This window comes from Rhodamnia argentea, chromosome 5 (assembly GCF_020921035.1).
Source record: "Rhodamnia argentea isolate NSW1041297 chromosome 5, ASM2092103v1, whole genome shotgun sequence".
Lineage (NCBI taxonomy): Eukaryota > Viridiplantae > Streptophyta > Magnoliopsida > Myrtales > Myrtaceae > Rhodamnia > Rhodamnia argentea.
This window is the reverse complement of record NC_063154.1, coordinates 13,969,657-13,991,716: the sequence shown is the minus strand read 5'-3', so window position 1 is coordinate 13,991,716 and position 22,060 is coordinate 13,969,657. Positions and strand designations below refer to the sequence as shown.

General features: G+C 38.6%; 1 protein-coding gene and 1 long non-coding RNA gene across 2 annotated transcripts in view; one reads left to right on the top strand and one right to left on the bottom strand.

Moving 5' to 3' along the window:
- Nucleotides 1-2,707: 2,707 nt before the first annotated feature.
- LOC115733421 overlaps nt 2,708-22,060 on the bottom strand; it is a 52,154-nt gene continuing 32,801 nt past the window's right edge. The window contains exons 12-14 of the mRNA XM_048278984.1: nt 3,257-3,345; nt 3,032-3,137; nt 2,708-2,880 (exon numbers count right to left, since the gene is read on the bottom strand). Coding sequence (XP_048134941.1) covers nt 2,723-2,880; nt 3,032-3,137; nt 3,257-3,345 — 353 coding nt within the window. The 3' untranslated portion in view covers nt 2,708-2,722. The remainder of the gene's footprint in view (nt 2,881-3,031; nt 3,138-3,256; nt 3,346-22,060) is intronic.
- On the top strand, nt 11,476-21,891 carry LOC125315064. The gene is made up of 3 exons (XR_007198443.1): nt 11,476-11,488; nt 17,990-17,994; nt 21,646-21,891. It is a non-coding gene; the product is annotated as an uncharacterized LOC125315064 (long non-coding RNA).

Sequence of the window (22,060 nt, the reverse complement as noted above, 5' to 3'; positions counted from 1 at the left end):
AAGGTTCTATCATCCAAGAGTTACAAGGTGATTTGGTGGATTCTATTCTCTTTTCTTAAAGAAGTTTTGTTACGGGGGTGAGGTTGTTAAATTTGTTCATGCTTGTTTATCTTTGAAGTTGGTTAAAGCTTTCGGTTTTTCAAGTTTTGTTCGAGATAAGTGAAAATCCTAAAGGTAAGTTGGGCTAATCTACTCAGTACTCTTGACTATTTTTTTTTTGGTTAGATGGTACTCTTGACTTGGTTTGTTTTGCAAGCCATAGTGGGGTGATGAAACGTGGTGATAATCCAACTTGTGTGGATGAGTTCTTACATGTTAAGATGTCTTTGGTTTCTTTCATGAGGTGTGGTAGCATATTGTATGTTAAAATGACAAAATTGGACGTGAAAGTATTATTTCATTGCGATGAGAATAATATGTTTCCGTCGCCCATAAATTAATGATAACCTGCTCACCTGATACATATTATAAGTTAATGGTGACCTCCTCACCTGATACACATTATAATTTCATTGTGTTTCCGGGACAACACTCTGATCTGGCGTACATTTCTTGGAGCTTGCCAAGTTCATGATTTTTTTTGGCTGGAACCGGACGGTTCCGCTGCTTATATTTTGCTAGCATATACTATGGGAAATGTAGCTCACAAGATCTATCATGAACTGGACCGATTGGCTAGTGGAATAAAGAAACTGGATTATGTTCCGACTACTGAATTTGTTCTTCTTCATGGTGTGGAGGAGGCACAAAAGGAATAATATTTTCTCCAGCATAGCGAAAAAAATCGCAGTTGTTTTTGGCCTTGGAAGCACCTTCAGTCTGTATCAAGTGTATCTCCAAACTTTCATGGACAGAACATGCTTAGGAAATGACAACCGGCGACGATCCTTCTTAGATTATCTCATTTAGTTGGGCTATTTGCAAACCCAATGATGTAAATATCATGTCCTGAAAGGTTCATGGATTCTGTCAAAATATCAAGTTGAAAACCTCAAATGGATCTCGCAGAATTTCAGCAATATGAGTCACGGAATCTAAAACACTTTTACGCTTTTCGCCTTTGTGATTGTCCCGAAGCATCATGCCGTTTTCAGGATACTAGATATCCGATTGACAGCAGAAAAGCCTAAACATCATAAATTTGTTTGACAACCGCATCGACAGACATAGAAGAATCAAATTTGCAAATCTTTCACTTCGATCTAAAGGACAACAAGTATCATCTTAAGAAATTCAATCATCCTCCTATCTACTTAACATGTAATGTGCAATTACAAAAGCTCAATCCCTAAATGTGATGAGAATATGGTTGTTCAACCAATGATGGGACACAAGATGGTGTCTTACATTCTTCCAAACCAAGCATGATAGTCCTCACTATCGTCCTCTCGGCATGATACCACTTCACTCAGACATCCGCAGCCGGAGAGCCTTGACCTGATGCCAAATTAGCAAGGTCCTTATGATCAGAAGCTGCCAAAAAGTCGTCCATCAGGACTACGAATACATAGAATGCAAAATGGAATGAAATCTCTTCCGAAACCTAACTTGGGAATGTCTCAAATCTGTAAATGGCAAACTGTGTCTGAACGTACTAGGAGATGTACTGATTGATAAATAGATTAATTTTGTATTACTAGCTTTTGTCACATCTAATGAATACCTTCAGGGTTAGAATCCAAGTGGCTCGAGCTTCCAGCCATTGAAGACGATGGTTGGGCAGGTCCCCTGAAGTTTGCAGTGTGGCTGCCACCGGTGATAAGGTTTGGGACTTGCGAAATCTGCATAAGTGCAGAGTCCAAGGCAGCATTTGTTTTCATTCCTTCTCCTTCCAATGGAGACTGAGCAGGACTATCGCTGGGCATGAGATTCAGATCAAACCCCACCACCACTTTTGATCCAACAGAGCTGGCAGGATTCGAATCAGATTGAGCTCTGCTCATTTTTCAGCCACAAGCGCGAGCACTAGTTAGCATCACAACTTGAAGATCAAAGTGTTAACTAGAATGCACAGCTTGACTGTCATGTTGTTTCTGCCGACGGGTTTTATCGGTGAAAGCATTTACGATTCATCTAAACATAAAAGATTTGACTGAGGCAAATGAAATTATGCCATGCCTCAGGCCATAATCCGATAAAGTCACTTGCAGCCCGAACGACGCATGTATTTAACTTGCAAAGTTAAATAATTTGCACAAGCAGGTAATTTGAGTTATGAATCCTATAAAGTAGGTAAAAGAAGCTTTCATATTGAGATGAATAGTTAAGCTAATCAACAGATTGTTCGATGCAGTTGGAGAAAAGATTCAAAGAAATCGTAGACGATGCACAAAAAAATTTGTCTCGGAAGAGACGAGATCAAGAAACATGGCAAGATTTGAATTTCTTACTCATTCTCATTGTTCGTTATGCTCACTGGAGAGTCAGCCTGTTTAGCTGTCTCTGCCAATTCCGTTGACATTTGTTGCTCTGCTGCACCATGAAAGGAGGGCAAGAACAATTAAACCTCGCATAACGAAGTGTTCAAAATTCATAGGCTGGACTTCAAGGTCTGCACTAAACGTCTTCAAGAACCAAACAATCATAAACAAATGGGCGCGCTTAGAAGAGAACTCGACAAGAACCCGGTTTCTACAGTCATCTTGCGAGTACAACTAGCTTTTGCTTTTATGATACCATATGCTATGAAGAACAGAAGCTATGCATTTGAACCGAAGGAATTCTATACGATGACAGCCTTACCAGGCACCAGAGGAATATTCATGGCTCTATGCTGTTGCCCGAGCAATTCGTTGAACCTGTTGATCTGTTTTATCAACACTAGCCTTGTGTAGTAATTTTGGAAAAACTCAGGATTATCTTCTGCCAATTTGTCCCAAGCTGGAATTCGAAGGACAAGTTTAGAAGCTCCGTATCAGAATATAACCCATACAAGAAACGGTGGCGGGTAAACGGGACTGAATCATTCGGGATACTAAAATTGGACTAGTTCTCAGCATTACTCATCAGACCAAAAAAGTTGATCTCTTACTGAGACGGGTGAGACGAGGGTCGATTCCGAACTGAACTTCCAACGTATGGGCTGTTTCGTTACGGTTCATGTACAGCTGAAGGCACCGCTCTATCATATCTTTGGCCTTCGGAAAAAGATCAAAGCAATTTAATTAGAGACCCTTTTAATTCGAAGAAACTCGGCGATCTTAATGCAATGCAGTGTGAGAGATTGATTCGAAATATAAGAGAACTTGTGCCTCACCCTGTCAATCTCTTTGTGAACATCGTCGTCTTCCGTCGACCGAGCGTTTTGATCCGGGGCCGCCATGATTCTACTGTGAAAACCACTTTCTGCAATCCAATAGAACAAAGAAATTGCTCCAATAATGTGGGACGGAGAGAGAAGGCCTGGAGAAGACGAAGTGACTAATGACTGAGAGTAACCGAAAGTTGATTCTCGTTTGCGGAGTTCGAAGATGGACTTGCATTTTGCTCAACTGTCACCGCCTCTTTTTAACGACGCCAACCGTTTTTGCCCATTGCTCCCCGAACTTTGAAGTATTTCAGTTCAACCCTGAGCTTTCAAAACTTTTCAGTTCTGCCCCGGCACTTCGAAACTTTTCGTTTCAGCCCGGCAGTTATATCGGGAAACAGATTAGATAGGTGGCAACTCCTACATTAGGAATAAGAGGAATAAGAAAAGATAGAATGTTTTATATTGCCAAATGTATTTATTGACACAATTATTTAATATTAAGTAACATTTTCAGCTAACAGCTTAAATTTTTAGAATAGCCGATAATGGTCCGACAAAATCTCACTTATATACTTGAAGACTATAAATTTGATGAACAAGTTATGGGCATGTTTGGTCCCTAGAAAATCATTTCATTCCCGGTCTATTTTTGATGAAATAAGCATTCCTTTGTTTCGTTCCAACCCCAAGTTTGATAAAAAAAAATAAATATTAATTGAGAGGGTCAAGGAATATGCATTTTATGCACCTAGAAATAGCTCCAAGTTTCATATATTACAAATAGCCTAGCAATTTTAATAACCTTAAGAGCATCAACAACGTAGAAGAATGATTTGTGTTTGTTATATTTATGGTTACTTATCATAATTTTATTGGGCAAAAGGACATCTTTGCCAAAAGATTTTGCCAACTCACTCAAGTGTCAAATCGGAGATAAGACAATTAGTTAAGTGCCAAATTGGAGAAATTCATGGCTAAACCGATGGTGTGACATTTATAACTAAATTTTTAATCTAACATGGGAAACGTGAACTTTCAGTCAATGTGGACTTCCAAACAAAAAAATAAGCTAAAAAATTAAAAGAAATAAAAAATTTAAAAATAAGCTAAAAATTTACAGATAGAGAGAGAGAGAGAGAGAGAGAGAGAGAGAGAGGAGGGGGGGTTATCGAGGGCCCTCGGACGGCGCCGGTGAGCCCCGCCAACCATTCCCCATCCTCGGGGGCCATTATCGGAAATGATAGGGCGGCGGTGGCGGGATTTGTGCAAGCCCTCGTCGATTGCAAGCCCTTTCTATTTTTTATTTTTTGTAAATTTTTAGCTTAATTTTAGCTTATCTTCAAATTGTTTTATCTATTTAATATAATTAATTTTATATTTTTATATTTTAATATTTTTCTTTTGAACTTTTAGCTTTCTGCCACATTGGCTTTAGATATTAATTAAAAAGGTCACGTCAAATTTTCGGCCAAGCAAATTGGAGTTAACGCTTAAGTAATCGTTTAAAAAAAATTGGCACTTAAGTGATGCAAAAAAAATTTTTGACAATAAAGTGAGCGATGTACATAAATTTTGACATTTCTGGCATCATTTTCTCAATTTTACTGTTACATGTAAAAAATTTTATAACACGGTATAATGATCATAAATGATGCATTTGCACAATAATTACCTATAATGTTCATGACTTGATTAACAACTAAATGAGCTTTTTGATGATTGATGAGATTGAATGATGATTCGAACAACGAGTCAATTATTTAACATACCGTTCAAATGACAATTTTTAGCATCCAAAACATATCTTTCAAATGATGACCGGTGAAAAATGATTTCGAGCCAAACATCCACCATTCAAACTCTCAAATTAAGGGCATGCCTGAATATACTTTTAATTTTCAGTTAATTTGAATTTATAACAGATGTACTTTGAATTTTTTGCTCGAAATGTGCAAAACTTTCATAAAATATAAATGTTGACACGTAAACTCAAACAAAATTTTTCCAAAGATTTTGAAATTTAGATAATAGTTTAAAATTTTTGGTGGCACTACTCAATCCTAGACAAATAGAAATTAAATCATATTCAGAAAGTCATCTTATCATAGGGTGAGAAAGATTTGCATTTTATAATTTATGTCAATTATAAGAAACTTTGATGCCATTATTTGGACATTATGTTGAGACTACTTAGAAGTGATCACTAGAGGAATATCTATTATCAATCATGTACATGCTATCCAATAAAGAAAGAGATTTATTGTGGTCTATACCTATAAATTACTAACATGGCCTTCCATGCATAATTGACATAAATAAAATGAAGGAGAAGAAATATTTTGGCAAAATATAACTATCAATTATCTCATAATAGTATCAGAAATAGTAGCTGCAGCAGTTCTAACGAATCTCAAATGACTAGTTGGACTTCTCAAGCCCCTCCAACGGGAAGAATGAAGTTGCCTATCTAGTGGAAGACCATCCAGGCCAAAATGTTAGAGAGAGCACAATATAAAATGCATACTTGCTATGAGCTACTTTTCTCTTGCCGTTTATTTGTTCTCCCAAAAAATTTTCTCTTGCAATCTTTATGTATTGTGATCGTGTGCAAGATCAAGTGTATAATAGTGACAGCAAAACGTGAGTCCCGATAGTGTGATTTATTGAAAAGGCGATACTTGATGTTTGTAACTTGTCTTGAGGATTTTGTTATGGATTCCAGCCCAAGTTATGGCTGTTAGTCTTGAGAATGGACGTAGACTTGGGGATAAAGTCGAACCACTATATATTTTATGTGCTTGCATTTTACTTGATCTTTTACTCAATCTTGCACATGTTCAGATATTGTTTTGACAAATATCTGTTCACCACATCTTTTTAATATAACATACTATTTTTCTCGTATTCTCTACACACTTCGGCATACAATGTTCTTACGATATTTCAAACATCTGCTAATATGATCTCCGTAATGTCTCTGCAGATGTTTGGCCCGGTGCTTGAAATTGAACTTGCTTTACTCTGCATATGTTTTTCAAAGTTCTCAAACAACCTGTTCATCCCCCTTTAGATTGTATTGTTAGCCTCAACAAAAGTGAGGCTCCCTTATCGGTTCGTTGACTCTTGAAAGCTGGAAGAAGAGGAAGAAGAGAACATTATATGAAATACAAAAGACATGCAAGAGTATTGTTAGTGGTATTAGGATATTTATTCGATTGATTATATGTAGTATTATATTTATCTTATTACCTTGATTAGTGGTCCACCTCTTTTCTTTAGATAGTCGTTTGGTTGCATGGATAAACAAGTTTTCGTGGCACTATTTGATTTCAAAATTGAGCTGAATGTTAGAGATGATTAGGAATTTCTCTATGATAATTTTTATATGTTATAGATAATTGAGATAACCCTTGTGCACTAGAGCAGCACCACTACCAAACTCGTCAACCGAAGCTTGGAGCCATCACACCCACCATCCTGGCTTTTGCTTGATTTTCCATATCTTTCACGATTATGCATATGTCTCCCGATAGTTCATATCCTCGATTTATTATATTTGATATTATGTTTATCTTATGGCCTTAAATAGCTCTCCATTAAAGCCTATAAGTAAACTAATGTACTATTTATCGATTTTTTGAAATATATATAATTCCCACAATTATAACTTTCTTTTTATTATTCTTATCTATTATGAACCGACTTGCAAAAAAATAATCTCCCATACAAAAAATAAACGAAACAAACACAGACAAGTACCTCTCTAGAACGCATCCTCAAATATTGCCAGGACACTCAAGCTTGATAGTTCAAGCATAATTTGATGCACTGGACTAGTTTAATTTAGTCCATTTCAAAGAATCACAATTGGCAAATAAAACACTTTGTTTGAGAAAGATAGAACATTTTAATAAGTCATCATTAATTGAGAAAAATATTGTTGATTGAAAAAAAAATATAGCATACACTTGTAGAAAACGTGATATGTCAAAAATATTTCTTTCCCTTTTTGGATGGAAATTAAAATACAAATAAGACATAATCTTGTATATAAATCCTATGGTTGAGAACATAGACATCTTCGTGAAGTAAAGCGTTTTTTACGTCCATTTGGTGAAGATCCCAATTTTGGAAAGCAACCACGGATAAGAATGCTCGAATAGTTACCTCCTTGGGAACCGGAGAGAAGGTCTCGTGGTAGTCTAACCATTATGTTCTTTGAATTCTTTGGCCATTAACCGAGCCTCATAATGTTGAACTATTCCATCAGCCCCGTATTTAATTTTGTAGACCCATTTGCATCTAATGGGTCGCCGATGTGCTAGCAAGGGAACAATGTCCCAAGTATGATTATCAGTCAAAGCCTGGATTTTTTCTTCCATGGCCTTATGCCATCTAAGATCCCGAGTAGCTTCATCATAGCATGCGGGTTCTGTCTATTCATAAACATGACTCATGCATGTGTTGGGGAAACAGTAGACCAAAAGAGATGTAAGAAGAGACGGGATATAGTGTGCTTGATGATTAAATTGAACCACTTATAGAATATCTAATCCAAGCAAGTGGTCGAGAGACATGCCTAGAACATCGAGGAGCTACTGGAGGAGTCACATGAGAAGATAAGTCTTGTTCCGGAGATTATGGTAAGTCGGCAACAATAGGAACCGTCTCAGCTGCCGCATGGGATTCGGGATGTATGTTCCTTAGAGTATCGAGAGGAATCAGATGAGAAGAGGTTGGAATCAACACATATGATGGAGAAGGTAAGTCATCCTCATGTAAGAACCGTCGAGAGTCATTTTCAGGAAGAGAATTCGAGGCCAAAGAGGCATCCTTGAAGGGGAAAACATCTTCACGAAAAATGACATACCCGCTGATAAAGAATTCCCTAGTCGAGGGTTCAAAGACTTGATCTGCATTATGAAGGGTGAGATACCCCATAAATGTATAGTGCTAGGCTCGAGGACCCATTTTATCATGAGGTCCTAATATGGGAGCATAACATAAGGATCTAAATACTCTTAAGTGATCAATTTGAGGCTTCTTACCGAATAAGAGCTCAAAAGGGGTTCGGCCGCCGAGAATTCTCATGGGCATGCGATTGATCTAGTATGCAACAATGATCACACAATCTCCCCAAAAAGTTATAGGGATGGCAGCTTGGAATACAAGAACTCGTGTGACTTTACGAAGGTGACGTTGTTTTCGTTCAACAATCCCAAGTTGTTGAGGTGTATAAGTGCATGTACTTTCATGTAATGTGTCATGAGAAATATGAAAGGATTGACATTCTTTATTAAAGAATACTTTTCCATTGTCTGTTCGAATGCAATGAATAGATTTGCCAAACTAATTTTGAGACAATGTAATAAAGGCTTTTAAATGAAAGAGAGCTTCACCTTTGGTTTGCATAAGGAATACCCACGTGGCACGAGAATGATCGCCCACAATGGTGAGGAAATATCTAGAGCCATCGCGATGAGGGGTATGATAAGGACCCCATATATCTACATGAATGAGAGAAAGAATATCCGAAGCTCGAGATAAACTACAAGGAAAAGGAGCTCGTGTTTGTTTGGCAAGAGGACAAATATCACCGGAGCGATAGGAAAAAATGGCAGATTGACCGTTGTGATAAAATAACATTATCATCGGTACACGCATTGCATAATGATGCGTTATGGAATGAAAAACAAGATAAATCAAGATCTTCCGGAAATTTGGTCCAAAAATAGAGCCATTCAAAGAGTTTACCCAAGCCCATCAATTTGCCAATCGAAAGGGCCTGAAATAAGCAAGTATCCGTATTGAAAAGAATACGACAATAATTTTGTTCCCAAGCCTTGGAAACTTATATGAGATTGAATTGAAACTAAGGATAAAGGACATTATGGAGTGTGATGGTAGGGCTGAGTGTAACTTTCCTACTTTCATGATAGGTATGGTGTTCCATATGGAAGCCGCACGGATATTGGGGAATTAAGATTAATATAGACATTGAAATAAGAAACTCTCACTACAAATAATGTGATCACCGACAACTGAATCAATAATCCATGCATCATGAGAAATAGTATTAAGGCAATATGAAGTACCTAAGAGTCCAACATTTTTGTCGGACGAGTTTAATTGCTTCAATGCTTTTAGAATTTGTTAGTATTGATCCCGTGTCGGATGATGGCCCCCAGTCACCTGAAGGGCGATGGACTCTTTTGCCTTTGTCTCCGGGTTTCCCATGCAACTTTTAGCATGTGTCCATGGTATGATGAGGGAGTTTGTTGTACTCACAATATAATTTTGATTTTCCCTTATGATTACCCTTGGATGGGACAAACGAATTAATCTTGCTTGAATTGAGCCTCCTACCTTCGGTGCACCTATATTGGAGCTGCCCATGTTGAACTTGTCCATTGGATTTGACCCTCCAACCTTGTAAACAGGAGCTGAAGTCGAGTCACCCAGCTCGTCCAAAGAAATATTGAAGCCCGATTCGACCCATTAACTCGAGCAAATCGAAATGGAGAGTTGAGCGGCAGTAGTTCTAGACATGGCGGCTCGAGAGCGGCGGGTGCTTGTTGCGATGGTCCCGCTGGAGTGGCAAATGCCATGCTATCGGTCGTTTTGGTGTGTCCTAACCCTGCTAGTCGCTGGCTCTCTTCTTGAACATCGAGCTGGTAGATCCAGCCAAGGGATTGAAGGAGATCCATGGCGAGGATCCGTGATCAGAACCTTATAAAGTTGTCATTCAAGGTACGTAAGAAACGAGTTACCTTCTCTTCTTCCTTGATTTTTCTGTACTATTGAAGTGTATAATCCAGTCCTTCGAGCTTTACCGTGGTCACGTCAAGTTCGTGCCACAAGGCAAATAACCGGTCGAAGCAGGCAACGGCCGAGAGGTCCCCTTGCTTAAATTCGGACAATGCCTGTGTTAGGGCGAAAATTTTGATGCGGTCAAGCTTCCCATATATTTCATTGATCGTTTCCCACAATGATTTTGGGTTGTTAGTCGGAGGGAGACCCGCCGCCACTTTAGGACTAAGACAATTCCAAATCTAGGCAAGGCCGAGCTGACTACACTTGTGGTGGTGATGCTACAGCCGCTTATTGGTTAGGACGGGGACTATTCCATGTACGAACCCATCCTTGTCCTTCGTAATGAGCGTTCGCCGAAAGTCGTGCGCCTAGGCCAAATAGTTTTCTACTCCGGCAAGTGGCAAGGCGATAAATCGAAGCTCGGGGCCATCGGTTGGTGACGTGTAGAAGGCATCACCAGATTCAAGACGGCTCCCATTTCCCGGTATGGCCCACGGAGCAAAGCAAGGTTTGCCGAGTCCATAAACCGGGTAAGGATTTACTCCCCGACCCGGTGGAGCAATTTGAGGCCGGAAGGGTGTTGGCCCGGATCTATCAAAATAACTTGGATTTGCTTCTTCTCTGGAAGCATGGATCGAAGCCCACGGTTGGCTAGATCCACCCGCCCACCGACTAGGCCAAGGAATCCACTAGAATGTCGGCCATTGGGCTAGATTAGTGACTTGGACATAAGGCTGGGTTGATCCATCAAGTTGGATTGAAGATAGATAACCCTGGCTTGCTGACTGGATCCCAAACTCAGGTGGGCAAATTACTTCTTCATGCGCTTGATTTCTCTGTTCGCGCGTACCTGTGTTTTGATTTTGCTCCATGAATTCCTACTGACTTGTTGACTTTGTTTTGCGTAAAAGGGACCGCAACAACAATTTAGAAAAAAGAACAACATAGGCAATTTTAGGAATTGTCTATGGAAACTAGGCTAGAAGAACCTCGGTCTGATACGATGAAAGAAAATGCAGGTGAAGAGAGAAATTTAGGGAATAGGCTCTTTTGCATTACTTTCTTTTTAAAATTATATTGTATGAGTACCCTATTTATAGTACAACGTGGGTTTTATCTAAAGAATATAATCGCAAATTGATATAAGTAAATCAAGTCAAATCCCTAATTATAATCAAGTCAAATCAAAATAAATAATCTGCGAGAGCGAGGGTTTGCATATCCATGTTGAACAATGTGTTTTTCAAGAAGCACCGCCAGTGAATTTTGGTAGTGTCCAATATTCAAGTGTTTTCCTTTTTTGAAGCAAATTAAAATTCGGCACCGATAGCTCCCAAACTATTGAAACTGTCTCCGTCTCCCTGGAGAACATGCTCACGAAATGATAACCGGCAACGACGTTCTAAAAAATTATCTCATTTAGTTGTGTGCACGAAACTCTGTTCAGACCTTTGCCCTGAAAAGTTTATGTATTTGGTACTCCTACTGTGAAAATACCAAGTTGAACACCTCAGATGGATCCCGCAAAACAATCACGCTTTTAGCCTTAGGTTAAGTTCATTTATCTTGCGGATATCTTCATCTCGGCGAGTCCAAACACACTATTCCCATGAAGCTATATTACTTACGAGTCCAAGCATCATAAATTTGTTCAACTACCGCATCTACGGACATAGACAATCAAATTGGCAAATCTTTCACTTTGATCTAAAGGACAAGAAGTGTATCAGCTTAAGAGATTCAATCATCCTCCTCTCTACTTAACAGGTCCCAAGTTTGCACATCATAGCAGAGCGTCAAATGTGATGTACAACTACAAGAGCTCAATCCCTAAATGTGATGAGAATATTTTTGCTTAACCAATGATGAGACACAAGATGGTGTCTTACATTCTTCCAAACAAGCATCATAGTCCTCGCTATAGTGCCCTTCGGCATGATACCACTTCCCTCAGAGATCCGCAGACGGAGAGCCTTGACCTGATGCCAAATTAGCAAGGTCCTTCTGATCAGAAGCTGCCAAAAGATCGTTCATCGGGACTAGGAATACAAAGAACGCAAGATGGAATGAAATCTCTTCCGAAAGCTAACTTGGGAATGTCTCAAATCTGTAAATGGCAAACTGCGTCTGTACGTGCTAGGAGAGGTACTGATTGATACATAGATTAATTTCGTATTACTAGCTTTTGTCACATCATATGAATACCTTCAGGTTTTGAACCCAAGTGGCTCGAGCTTCCAGCCACTGAAGATGATGGTTGAGCATGTCCCCTGAAGTTTGCAGCGTGGTTGCCACCAGTGATAAGGCTCGGGACATGCGAAATCTGCGTAAGTGCAGCATCCAACGTAGCATTTGTTTTCATTCCTTGTCCTTCCAATGGAGACTGAGCAAGACTACCGCCAGGCACGAGATTTGGATCAGTCCCCACCACCTCTTCTGATCCGATAGGGCCAACAGGATTCGGACCAGATTGAGCTCTGCTCATTTTTCAGCCACAAGCGGGAGCACTAGTTAGCCTCACAACTAGAATGCACACCTTGACTGTCATGCTGTTTCTACCGACGTGTTTTATCGGCAAAAGCAGTTACGTTTCATCTAAACATAAAAGATTTGACGGAGGCAAATGAAATTAACCCATGCCTCAGGCCATAAGCTAACAAAGTCACTTGCAGCCCGAAAGACGCATGTATTTAACTTGCAAAGTTAAATAATTTGCACAAGCAGGTAATTTGAGTTATGAATCCTATCAAGTAGGTAAAAAAAGCTTTCAGATTGAGATGAATAGTTAAGCTAATCACCAGATTGTCAGATGCAGTTGGAGAAAAAATTCAAAGAAATCGTAGATGATGCACCACAAAAAAATTGTCTCGGAAGAAAAGAGATCCAGAAACGTGGCAAGATTTGAGTTTCTTACTCATTCTCATTGTTCGTTATGCTCCCTGGAGAGTCAGCCTGTGGAGCTCTCTCTGCCAATCCCATTGACATTTGTTGCTCCACTGCACCATGAAAGGAGGGCAAGAACAATTAAAACCTCGCATAACGAAGTGTTCAAAATTCATAGGCTGGACTTCAATGTCTGCACTAAACGTCGTCAAGAACAAAACAATCATAAACAAGACCCCAGTTTCTACAGTCATCTTGCGGGTACAACTAGCTTTTGCTTGAGTGCATACATGATACCATATGCTATGAAGGACAGAAGCTATTCATTTCAACCGAAGAAGTTCTATACTATGAGAGCCTTACCAGGTACCAGAGGAATATTCATGGCTCGATGCTGTTGCTCGAGCAATTTGTTGAACCTCTTGATCTGTTTTATCAACACTAGCCTTGTGTAGTAATTTTGGAAAAACTCCGGATTACCTTCTTGCAATTTGTCCCAAGCTGGAATTCGAAGGACAAGTTCAGAAGCTCCGTATCAAAATATAACGCATATAAGAGATGGCGGCGGGTAAATGGGACCGAATCATTCGGAATACTCAAACCGGGCTAGTTCTCAGCATTACTCATCAGACCAAAAAAGATGATCTCTTACTAAGACGTGTGAAATGGGGGTCGATCCCGAAGTGAACTTCTAAAGAATGGGCTGTTTCGTGACGGTTCATGTACAGCTGAATGCACCTCCCTATCAAATTTTTGACCTACGGAAAAAGATCATGCAATGCGATGCGATTAGAGACCCTTTTGATTCGAAGAAACTCGGCAATCTTAATGAATGCAGTGTGAGAGATTGATTTGAAATATAAGAAAACTGGTGCCTCACCTTGTCAATCTCATCGTCAATATTCCCAGCGTTTGGTTCCGGAGCCGCCATGATTCTACTGTGAAAACCACTTTCTGCAATGGAATAGAACAAAAAGAACTTGCAGCAAAAATATGGGACACAGAGAGAAGACCCGAAGAAGACGAAGTGACTAATGACTGAGAGTAACCGAAAGTTGATTTTCGTTTGCGGAGTTTGAAGATGGGACTTGCATTTTGCTCAACTGTCACCGCCTCTTTTTAACGACGTCAACCGTTTTTTCCCATTGCTCCCCGAACTTTGAAGTATTTCAGTTCAACCCTTAGCTTTCAAAACTTCTCAGTTCTACCCCAGCAACAGTTCTGCCCGGCAGTTTTATATCGGGAAACAGATTAGATAGGTGACAACTCCTACATTAGGAATAAGAGGAACAAGAAAAGATAAAACGTTTTTTATTGACAAATGTATTTATTGATAGAATTATTTAACATTAAGCAACGTCTTCAGCAAATAGCTTAAACTTTTAGAATAGCCGATAATGATGTCTCAAAATCTCACACTTATATGTTAGAAGTCTATAAATTTGATGAACAAGATTAGATCAATGCTTATGGTGGTGTTTTGTTATTAATTAATTATTGATGGATATGGAAGTTCGTGGCAGATTCGGAAAAACTTCTACTATAAGATTTTATACTCAAGTCCTTCTCTTTTTGAGCGTTCAGTATCTGACGGGGTAGAGGGTAGATGTAGGAGTATTATTCTTATTTCCAGAAGTTGAAATTGGAGTAATGGTTGAACTTACTCCTTTAGTCACGACATCCCACATCAGATTATCCGATGCCTTGAAAAACCACTTCATCTTATTGCACCAAACATTGTAATCCTTTCCATCGAAATAAGGAAGCTTCTTGTGAGCTATGCATTATTTGTCCTGAAGAATTGTTGCTAGAAATGACAAATCGTTAAATGAGAAATAAAACACCTCGTAATAAGGAGCACCAGGCTTTGATACCGATCATTGTATCTTGTAATATCACTTAGAGAGGGTGGATAGGTGATTTTAAACAAATTTGTCTTGAAATCACGAAATTAAAAGAATCAAGTCAAATTAATCACAAACTCACAATCCGAAGATATGCAATATGTGATTGGAACACGAGTATGCAAAATTTTATCAATCATAGTCAGAGGAGTTTAGAGATAGAGAAATTTGCACAAGTTGATTATGATGGTTCGGCTTAGATCTAGCCTACATACACTCTCTCACGCTGACAATCGATATGCTGGATTTCACTAGATGAATCAATGAAGGTTACAAGTGATAGCACTTTCGCACTCTTACATAACCTCTGAAGGATTTTAGTATATAGATCACGAGGAAAGTATATAGATTCTGTACACTCTAGCGCTTTGAAGTTGATGATTCTGATCCGCCACCCGTAGCGATACTATGGATCTCCTTTTATACTTCTTTACCTCCAAACTAGTCGTTGGATAGGTCTTCCAAGGATTGCTCTTACATCAATCTTGATTGAATGATATAGTATTTTGGGAGACTTGATGATCGTTGGTGTTGAATATGAATTCCTCAATTCGATCGCCCATACAACTCAATATTTGGTTTCCATAAGTGCAGTCCTTCAAATATGGAAGCTGTGTTGTCTCTTAGAGGGTAATTTCCAATCGAAGATATTATACTATCCGTTGTAGAATTATCTCATAAATTGAAGATTACAAACTTCCATAAGAGAAATTCTTAGCCATATTGAAATTCGTCATACATGGATCTTTTTATAAAATCTGGATTTGATAAATCGCTGGTCTTGCATAGCCTTTAGGACCGAGAGGCGTCTCTAGAGTTTGAACACTAAATTTAAACTCATTAAAGTCCTTCTTGATGCTAGCATATTGTTGCGACTCTGTCGAAATTTTTAGGGTTTTCAAAGGGGTTAATGGGTCGTCGTAGTTCAACTCATGATGGATGTATTTCGGATGTAGGCCCCTCCCAAGGCCCATTACTCAAGTCACGATAGCGAGGTCATTTTTATGAAAACAAGGGTTGATCCCTTTCGCAATGCGAGATCGGACCCATGGTTGTGAGTGACATGTGCGTATTGTGCATGCCAACGGAGTTGCTACAAATCATTTTTTTGAAGATATGATTGGAAACCTTATCGAGCGGTCGGGAGAGTTTGTTCGACCCTGTAAAAATCTAAGAAATGGATTCGGGGACTTAGTTACGTTGAGATTGTCATCGACGCCTTTTTGATACCTAAGTTTAGTGAATTTCTAACCTAAGATTTCCATGCTGATGCATCGAAAGGTAAGGTAGGTTCTAATGATATAAAGGGTGTCATACAAATAAGAATCATCTATGCTATCAATCAGATTCAATAATAGAAAGTGCGTATATCAAGAAATCAATAACATGCAGATAAAACGAGTCAAATCATCAATTAATTGGCCACATATTATGCCTAGTAGAGCCCTGAAGGCTTAGAATGGTCTATTTAATTTCAAAGGTGTTCTAGAAAAATTTCGGACGAAGTGTCCAGATGGGTAAAACGGTCATTTGGGAAGGCCCGGGAATACAAAATTGAAAAAATTGGGTCAAGCCAGTTGAACGTGCCTATTTTCCATTTTTCGTGATTTTTAGGAATTTTTCTGAATTTGTTTTATTTTTCTAATTTTTTTATGAATTTTTATTGATTTTTTTTTATTTTTTTATGATTTTTTTAATATTTTTTGGACCGGGTTGATCCAACCCACGAATACGGGATATCTGACCTAGATCCTATTGATCCCATGTTGGCCTAAACGGTGCCGTTTTTGGATTTTTTTATTTCTTTTCTAATTTTTCTGATTTTTTTTTAGAATTTATGAGGATTTTTTTTTCTATTTACTAATCCTACGGTTCAAGTTTGCCCAGGTGGCTAAACCACCATCCATGGATCCGATTACTAAAACCTATGGCCCAGATTGAATGGAGACTATCATCTTCTTCGTAAGATCCGATTACTAGAACCAATGGTCGAGATCAAACAAGAAGACTAACTCTCGACCGTTTGATCCGCATACTGGATTCTACGACCACGATCACACGGCAAGACTAATTTTCGACCGTTCAATCCAATATATATTTTTAATTATGAGAATGGTTTTATAAAATGAAAAATGATTTTTATTTTTGAAAAATTTTCAGATCGCGACATGTGGGCTAATACCAATCGTCTAATCTAGGTTTTATTTTTATTAACGAAAATTATTTTCAGATATTGTACTTGGTTGACATGACTGCCACATGTCAAGCTACGTAGCGCCATGTCGGCGCCACCTCAGCCATTGATTGAGTCAACCTTGGTTGACTGGACATCATATTCTTCGCAAAGACGACGAACGGATGGCCGAGAGATTCCCGGCACCGATCGATAGCTAAACCTGGACTAAATTGATTGAAACTGGGCACAATCAACTCGTCTCACTCTCGAAAACAACATATCCAAAATCTAGACCTATTCATTGACTAGAGCACGAGTAGTCAAGCTCGAACCAATACGACTATGGCAATTCTATTCTAGCAAACTAGAGCATATCTATGCGATTCATTCACAGGATAGCATCACAATGAGTTTAGAAGAATTACCCGAAGCTTTGATCGAGCTCTAGTTTGCCAGATTTTGCTGGCCAAGTTGTGATAATTCTAGTTATGGAGGAAGTCTCGGCTCGGGGTTTTCATACGACATCAATGCAAAAATGAGATGCGATCATGCTTAGATGAGCTTGAGGAGTAAACGCCTCAACTAATTTCACAAATCATGGTCAGAGATGAGCTCCGCCATGTGAGCACATTGAGAAGCTCGAGAGCGAGACTTATTGTTTTAGGGAGAGTTCAGCTGCCAAACTGGTGGTGATCGCTTCCTCGGAGTTTGAGCAAGCTTCCGGAAGTGGTCTAGGGTCTTGATTTGCTTTGGATTGTCGGGGCTGAATATGAGAAGCTTTGGCCTGGAGCTTTGTCAATGGTGGTACAGAGAGTTTCTCTCTCACTTTCTCTCTCTATTTTGTTGTCATCTACGAGCGGAATGAACGTCCTCCTATCCAAAAAACGGGTGAATTGATACTTATCCAATTCAAACAAGTTTGCGCGCGGATAGGGGGTATCGTCGACTCGGTTCGCACATGAGTTTGTGTCCAAACGGTGCCGGGAAGGTTGAGGATTCTGTCCAACTCCATTAGAGCCTGCGGCGTGCATAAATTGACGCCCAACTTGATCAGTTAGTGCTTGGGTGACTTTTGTACCTCCACAACACCGACCGAGCTGCCTAGCCCTACTCTAGTGGCCCCAAGCGGCAAGGGTGATCCCAATCAAAGCGGAAGAGAGTGGTGAATAAAACCCCTCCCATTACCCCTCCGATTGTTAATGAAGTGATCCTCAATTTTGTGATCAAAATTTGAATTGCAAATGTTTGAAATGGCAGGGGAATGGCAGGGGAAGGAGGAGGTGCTCGCCCGGGCTACTGGTTCAGATTTGGGTTGAGGTGGCAGACTCGATAGACCAAAAATCCTTAAATTGACCCTCTCAACTATAGAATTTATCAAATTAAACCACAAAATTGAACTTAGGGGTGTGGATTTCATTAGAAAATATGATTTTTGTGGAAAATATGCTATGAATTATGCAAAAGCCCCAAATTCTCGATTTGACCCAAGAATGAAAATTGATTAATTCAAACCATAAATGGCCAAATCGATTCAAGCCACCCACATCAATCGATTCTGGAGGTTGAAAACTAGGGTTAGTGGTCCTGCTTTAGTATGTTGATCACTAAATTTTCTTTAATTCCAATTTAGGTGAAACCCATGGACTAAACTGAAAAATATTTGTGCATTTAAGTCCTTTTAGTCCAAATCGTGCAATTATTTAAACTTTTGGGCCAAAATGAAATGCAAGGTATTAAAAGACAAATGTCATGACTCTAAAAAGTAGAAAAGTTTGGCTAAAATGATTTAAAATGTAATTTCTAGGCCAATTCAGGACTATGGTCAATGAAGAGACATATAGTTCCAAATTAAATTTTGCAAACTTTAAGATGCCAAATGAAAAGGGAATTAAAAGAACAACATAAACTATTTTTGTGAATTTTTGCGGCCTCAAATGCTATTTTTCCCGATTTTTCAAGTATTTTTCTATTTTCGAAAAATATCAAAGATGCAAAAAATATAAAAAAAAATTGTTCAAAATGGTTCCTTAGGCTTGGCCAAGGTTCCGAAAGTTGATTTTGTATTTGTTTTTCACTTTTTATGGATTTTCTAATAATTTTCTAAAAATAAACTGATTAAAAATCAAGTGTCAACACAAATAATTCTTATTCAAAGGTTTAATTGAATCTAAATAAGTGATACTCCACAAAACCTAGATAAAATAATTCAACTCCTTCAGAAGCAAATATTCGATAATCTTGTCTTGAGTCTTAACACCAATTAAGATCAATATAAGCTTCTTCATTCATGTGTATCAACTAAGATAAAATACTGAAAGTAATTGCCAAATTTAGTAAGAATAATGATAGTTTCGTCAACATCAAAATTTCTTAAAGAAGGTTTTCTCAATAGGCTCCTACATGATTCGAGAAATCTGTTTGATCGGATGCAAGATCATAACATGAGGTCTTCGACAGCTATAATCATAGGATACGTGCAATCTGAAGAATGAGGAAGCTATCAGACTCTTTTGTGGCCAAGGTGGTCAAGCATGGCATCGGAGGCCAAGGTGAAGTTGCTACCCAAGGATTGTTCAAGCATTATTTTTGTAAGAACACAATTTATTCATAGCAACTACTAGATGAAAGTGGAGAGCGAATATGTGGCATGCTGCATTTTTTATGTTCGATAAAGACACTTGGGATATAAAGTTAAAGCATTATTTATTTTGGAATTTTGGATTGCATTTTACTTGTTAATTTTGTGAAATGCAAAAAAGTGTAGGACAATTTTCCACGACAGTAATCGCCTGAAGTCCGATGCACTAGAATTGTATTGATAGATGTTGATGTCTATAGTGATGGTGTAGGATGACGTTAATTAATTTAACGTCACAATAATTGTGGAAAATGGCTAAGATGTTCCGAATTACTTATTTGGCCATTTTCAAGTTTAAATTTACTAAATTGAGATTTTCTTAGCCTTTGATATTGTTCACAATTTTAGTGGGTTTCAAGTATTTTTTGGACTTGTCAGTATTTAGAGTGGACACCGATTTTCTTATTCACATATTAATTTTTTTGAAATATCTTGGTGACTTGACAAGAAAATTACTTTGGGATGAGCCTTTGGGCTTCCTTTAATTGATAGGTTTCACACATTATATTATCGATTTTAAACGAAGTTAATTAATGCTAATGATTGTTTATTCACTACTTGGAGGAGGGAGATGAGTTTTTGTCTCTCAAAATTATCCCCTTCAACTATTTTCCATGTAAGCCACATGTCTTTTATAACTTTAAGCACTTATATATTCTTTACACCTAAGACTAAATCATGACCACCTCTAACACGAGTCATCCACTCTTATGTCTTGAATTCATTTCACTTGGCCATGTATTAGATGGAGCTTTGTAAATATGCCACATATTACCTCTAATTTGCATGCAACCTTACGCCTGCCATAACTTTTTTTCACATCTTCAAACTTCAAAGAAACTTCCATCTCCTATTCTCACTTTGCAATCATTGAATCGCAAAGCCAAGGTTCTATCATCCAAGAGTTACAAGGTGATTTGGTGGATTCTATTCTCTTTTCTTAAAGAAGTTTTGTTACGGGGGTGAGGTTGTTAAATTTGTTCTTGCTTGTTTATCTTTGAAGTTGGTTAAAGCTTTCGGTTTTTCAAGTTTTGTTCGAGATAAGTGAAAATCCTAAAGGTAAGTTGGGTTAATCTACTTAGTACTCTTGACTTTTTTTTTTTTTTGGTTAGATGGTACTCTTGACTTGGTTTGTTTTGCAAGCCATGGTGGGGTGATGAAACGTGGTGATAATCCAACTTGTGTGGATGAGTTCTTACATGTTAAGATGTCTTTGGTTTCTTTCATGAGGTGTGGTAGCATATTGTATGTTAAAATGACAAAATTGGACGTGAAAGTATTATTTCATTGCGATGAGAATAATATGTTTCCGTCGCCCATAAATTAATGATAACCTGCTCACCTGATACATATTATAAGTTAATGGTGACCTCCTCACCTGATACACATTATAATTTCATTGTGTTTCGGGGACAACACTCTGATCTGGCGTACATTTCTTGGAGCTTGCCAAGTTCATGATTTTTTTTGGCTGGAACCGGACGGTTCTGCTGCTTATATTTTGCTAGCATATACTATGGGAAATGTAGCTCACAAGATCTATCATGAACTGGACCGATTGGCTAGTGGAATAAAGAAACTGGATTATGTTCCGACTACTGAATTTGTTCTTCTTCATGGTGTGGAGGAGGCACAAAAGGAATAATATTTTCTCCAGCATAGCGAAAAAAATCGCAGTTGTTTTTGGCCTTGGAAGCACCTTCAGTCTGTATCAAGTGTATCTCCAAACTTTCATGGACAGAACATGCTTAGGAAATGACAACCGGCGACGATCCTTCTTAGATTATCTCATTTAGTTGGGCTATTTGCAAACCCAATGATGTAAATATCATGTCCTGAAAGGTTCATGGATTCTGTCAAAATATCAAGTTGAAAACCTCAAATGGATCTCGCAGAATTTCAGCAATATGAGTCACGCAATCTAACACACTTCTACGCTTTTCGCCTTTGGGATTGTCCCGAAGCATCATGCCGTTTTCAGGATACTAGATATCCGATTGACAGCAGAAAAGCCTAAACATCATAAATTTGTTTGACAACCGCATTGACGGACATAGAAGAATCAAATTTGCAAATCTTTCACTTCGATCTAAAGGACAACAAGTATCATCTTAAGAAATTCAATCATCCTCCTATCTACTTAACATGTAATGTGCAATTACAAAAGCTCAATCCCTAAATGTGATGAGAATATGGTTGTTCAACCAATGATGGGACACTCGATGGTGTCTTACATTCTTCCAAACCAAGCATGATAGTCCTCACTATCGTCCTCTCGGCATGATACCACTTCACTCAGACATCCGCAGCCGGAGAGCCTTGACCTGATGCCAAATTAGCAAGGTCCTTATGATCGGAAGCTGCCAAAAAGTCGTCCATCAGGACTACGAATACAT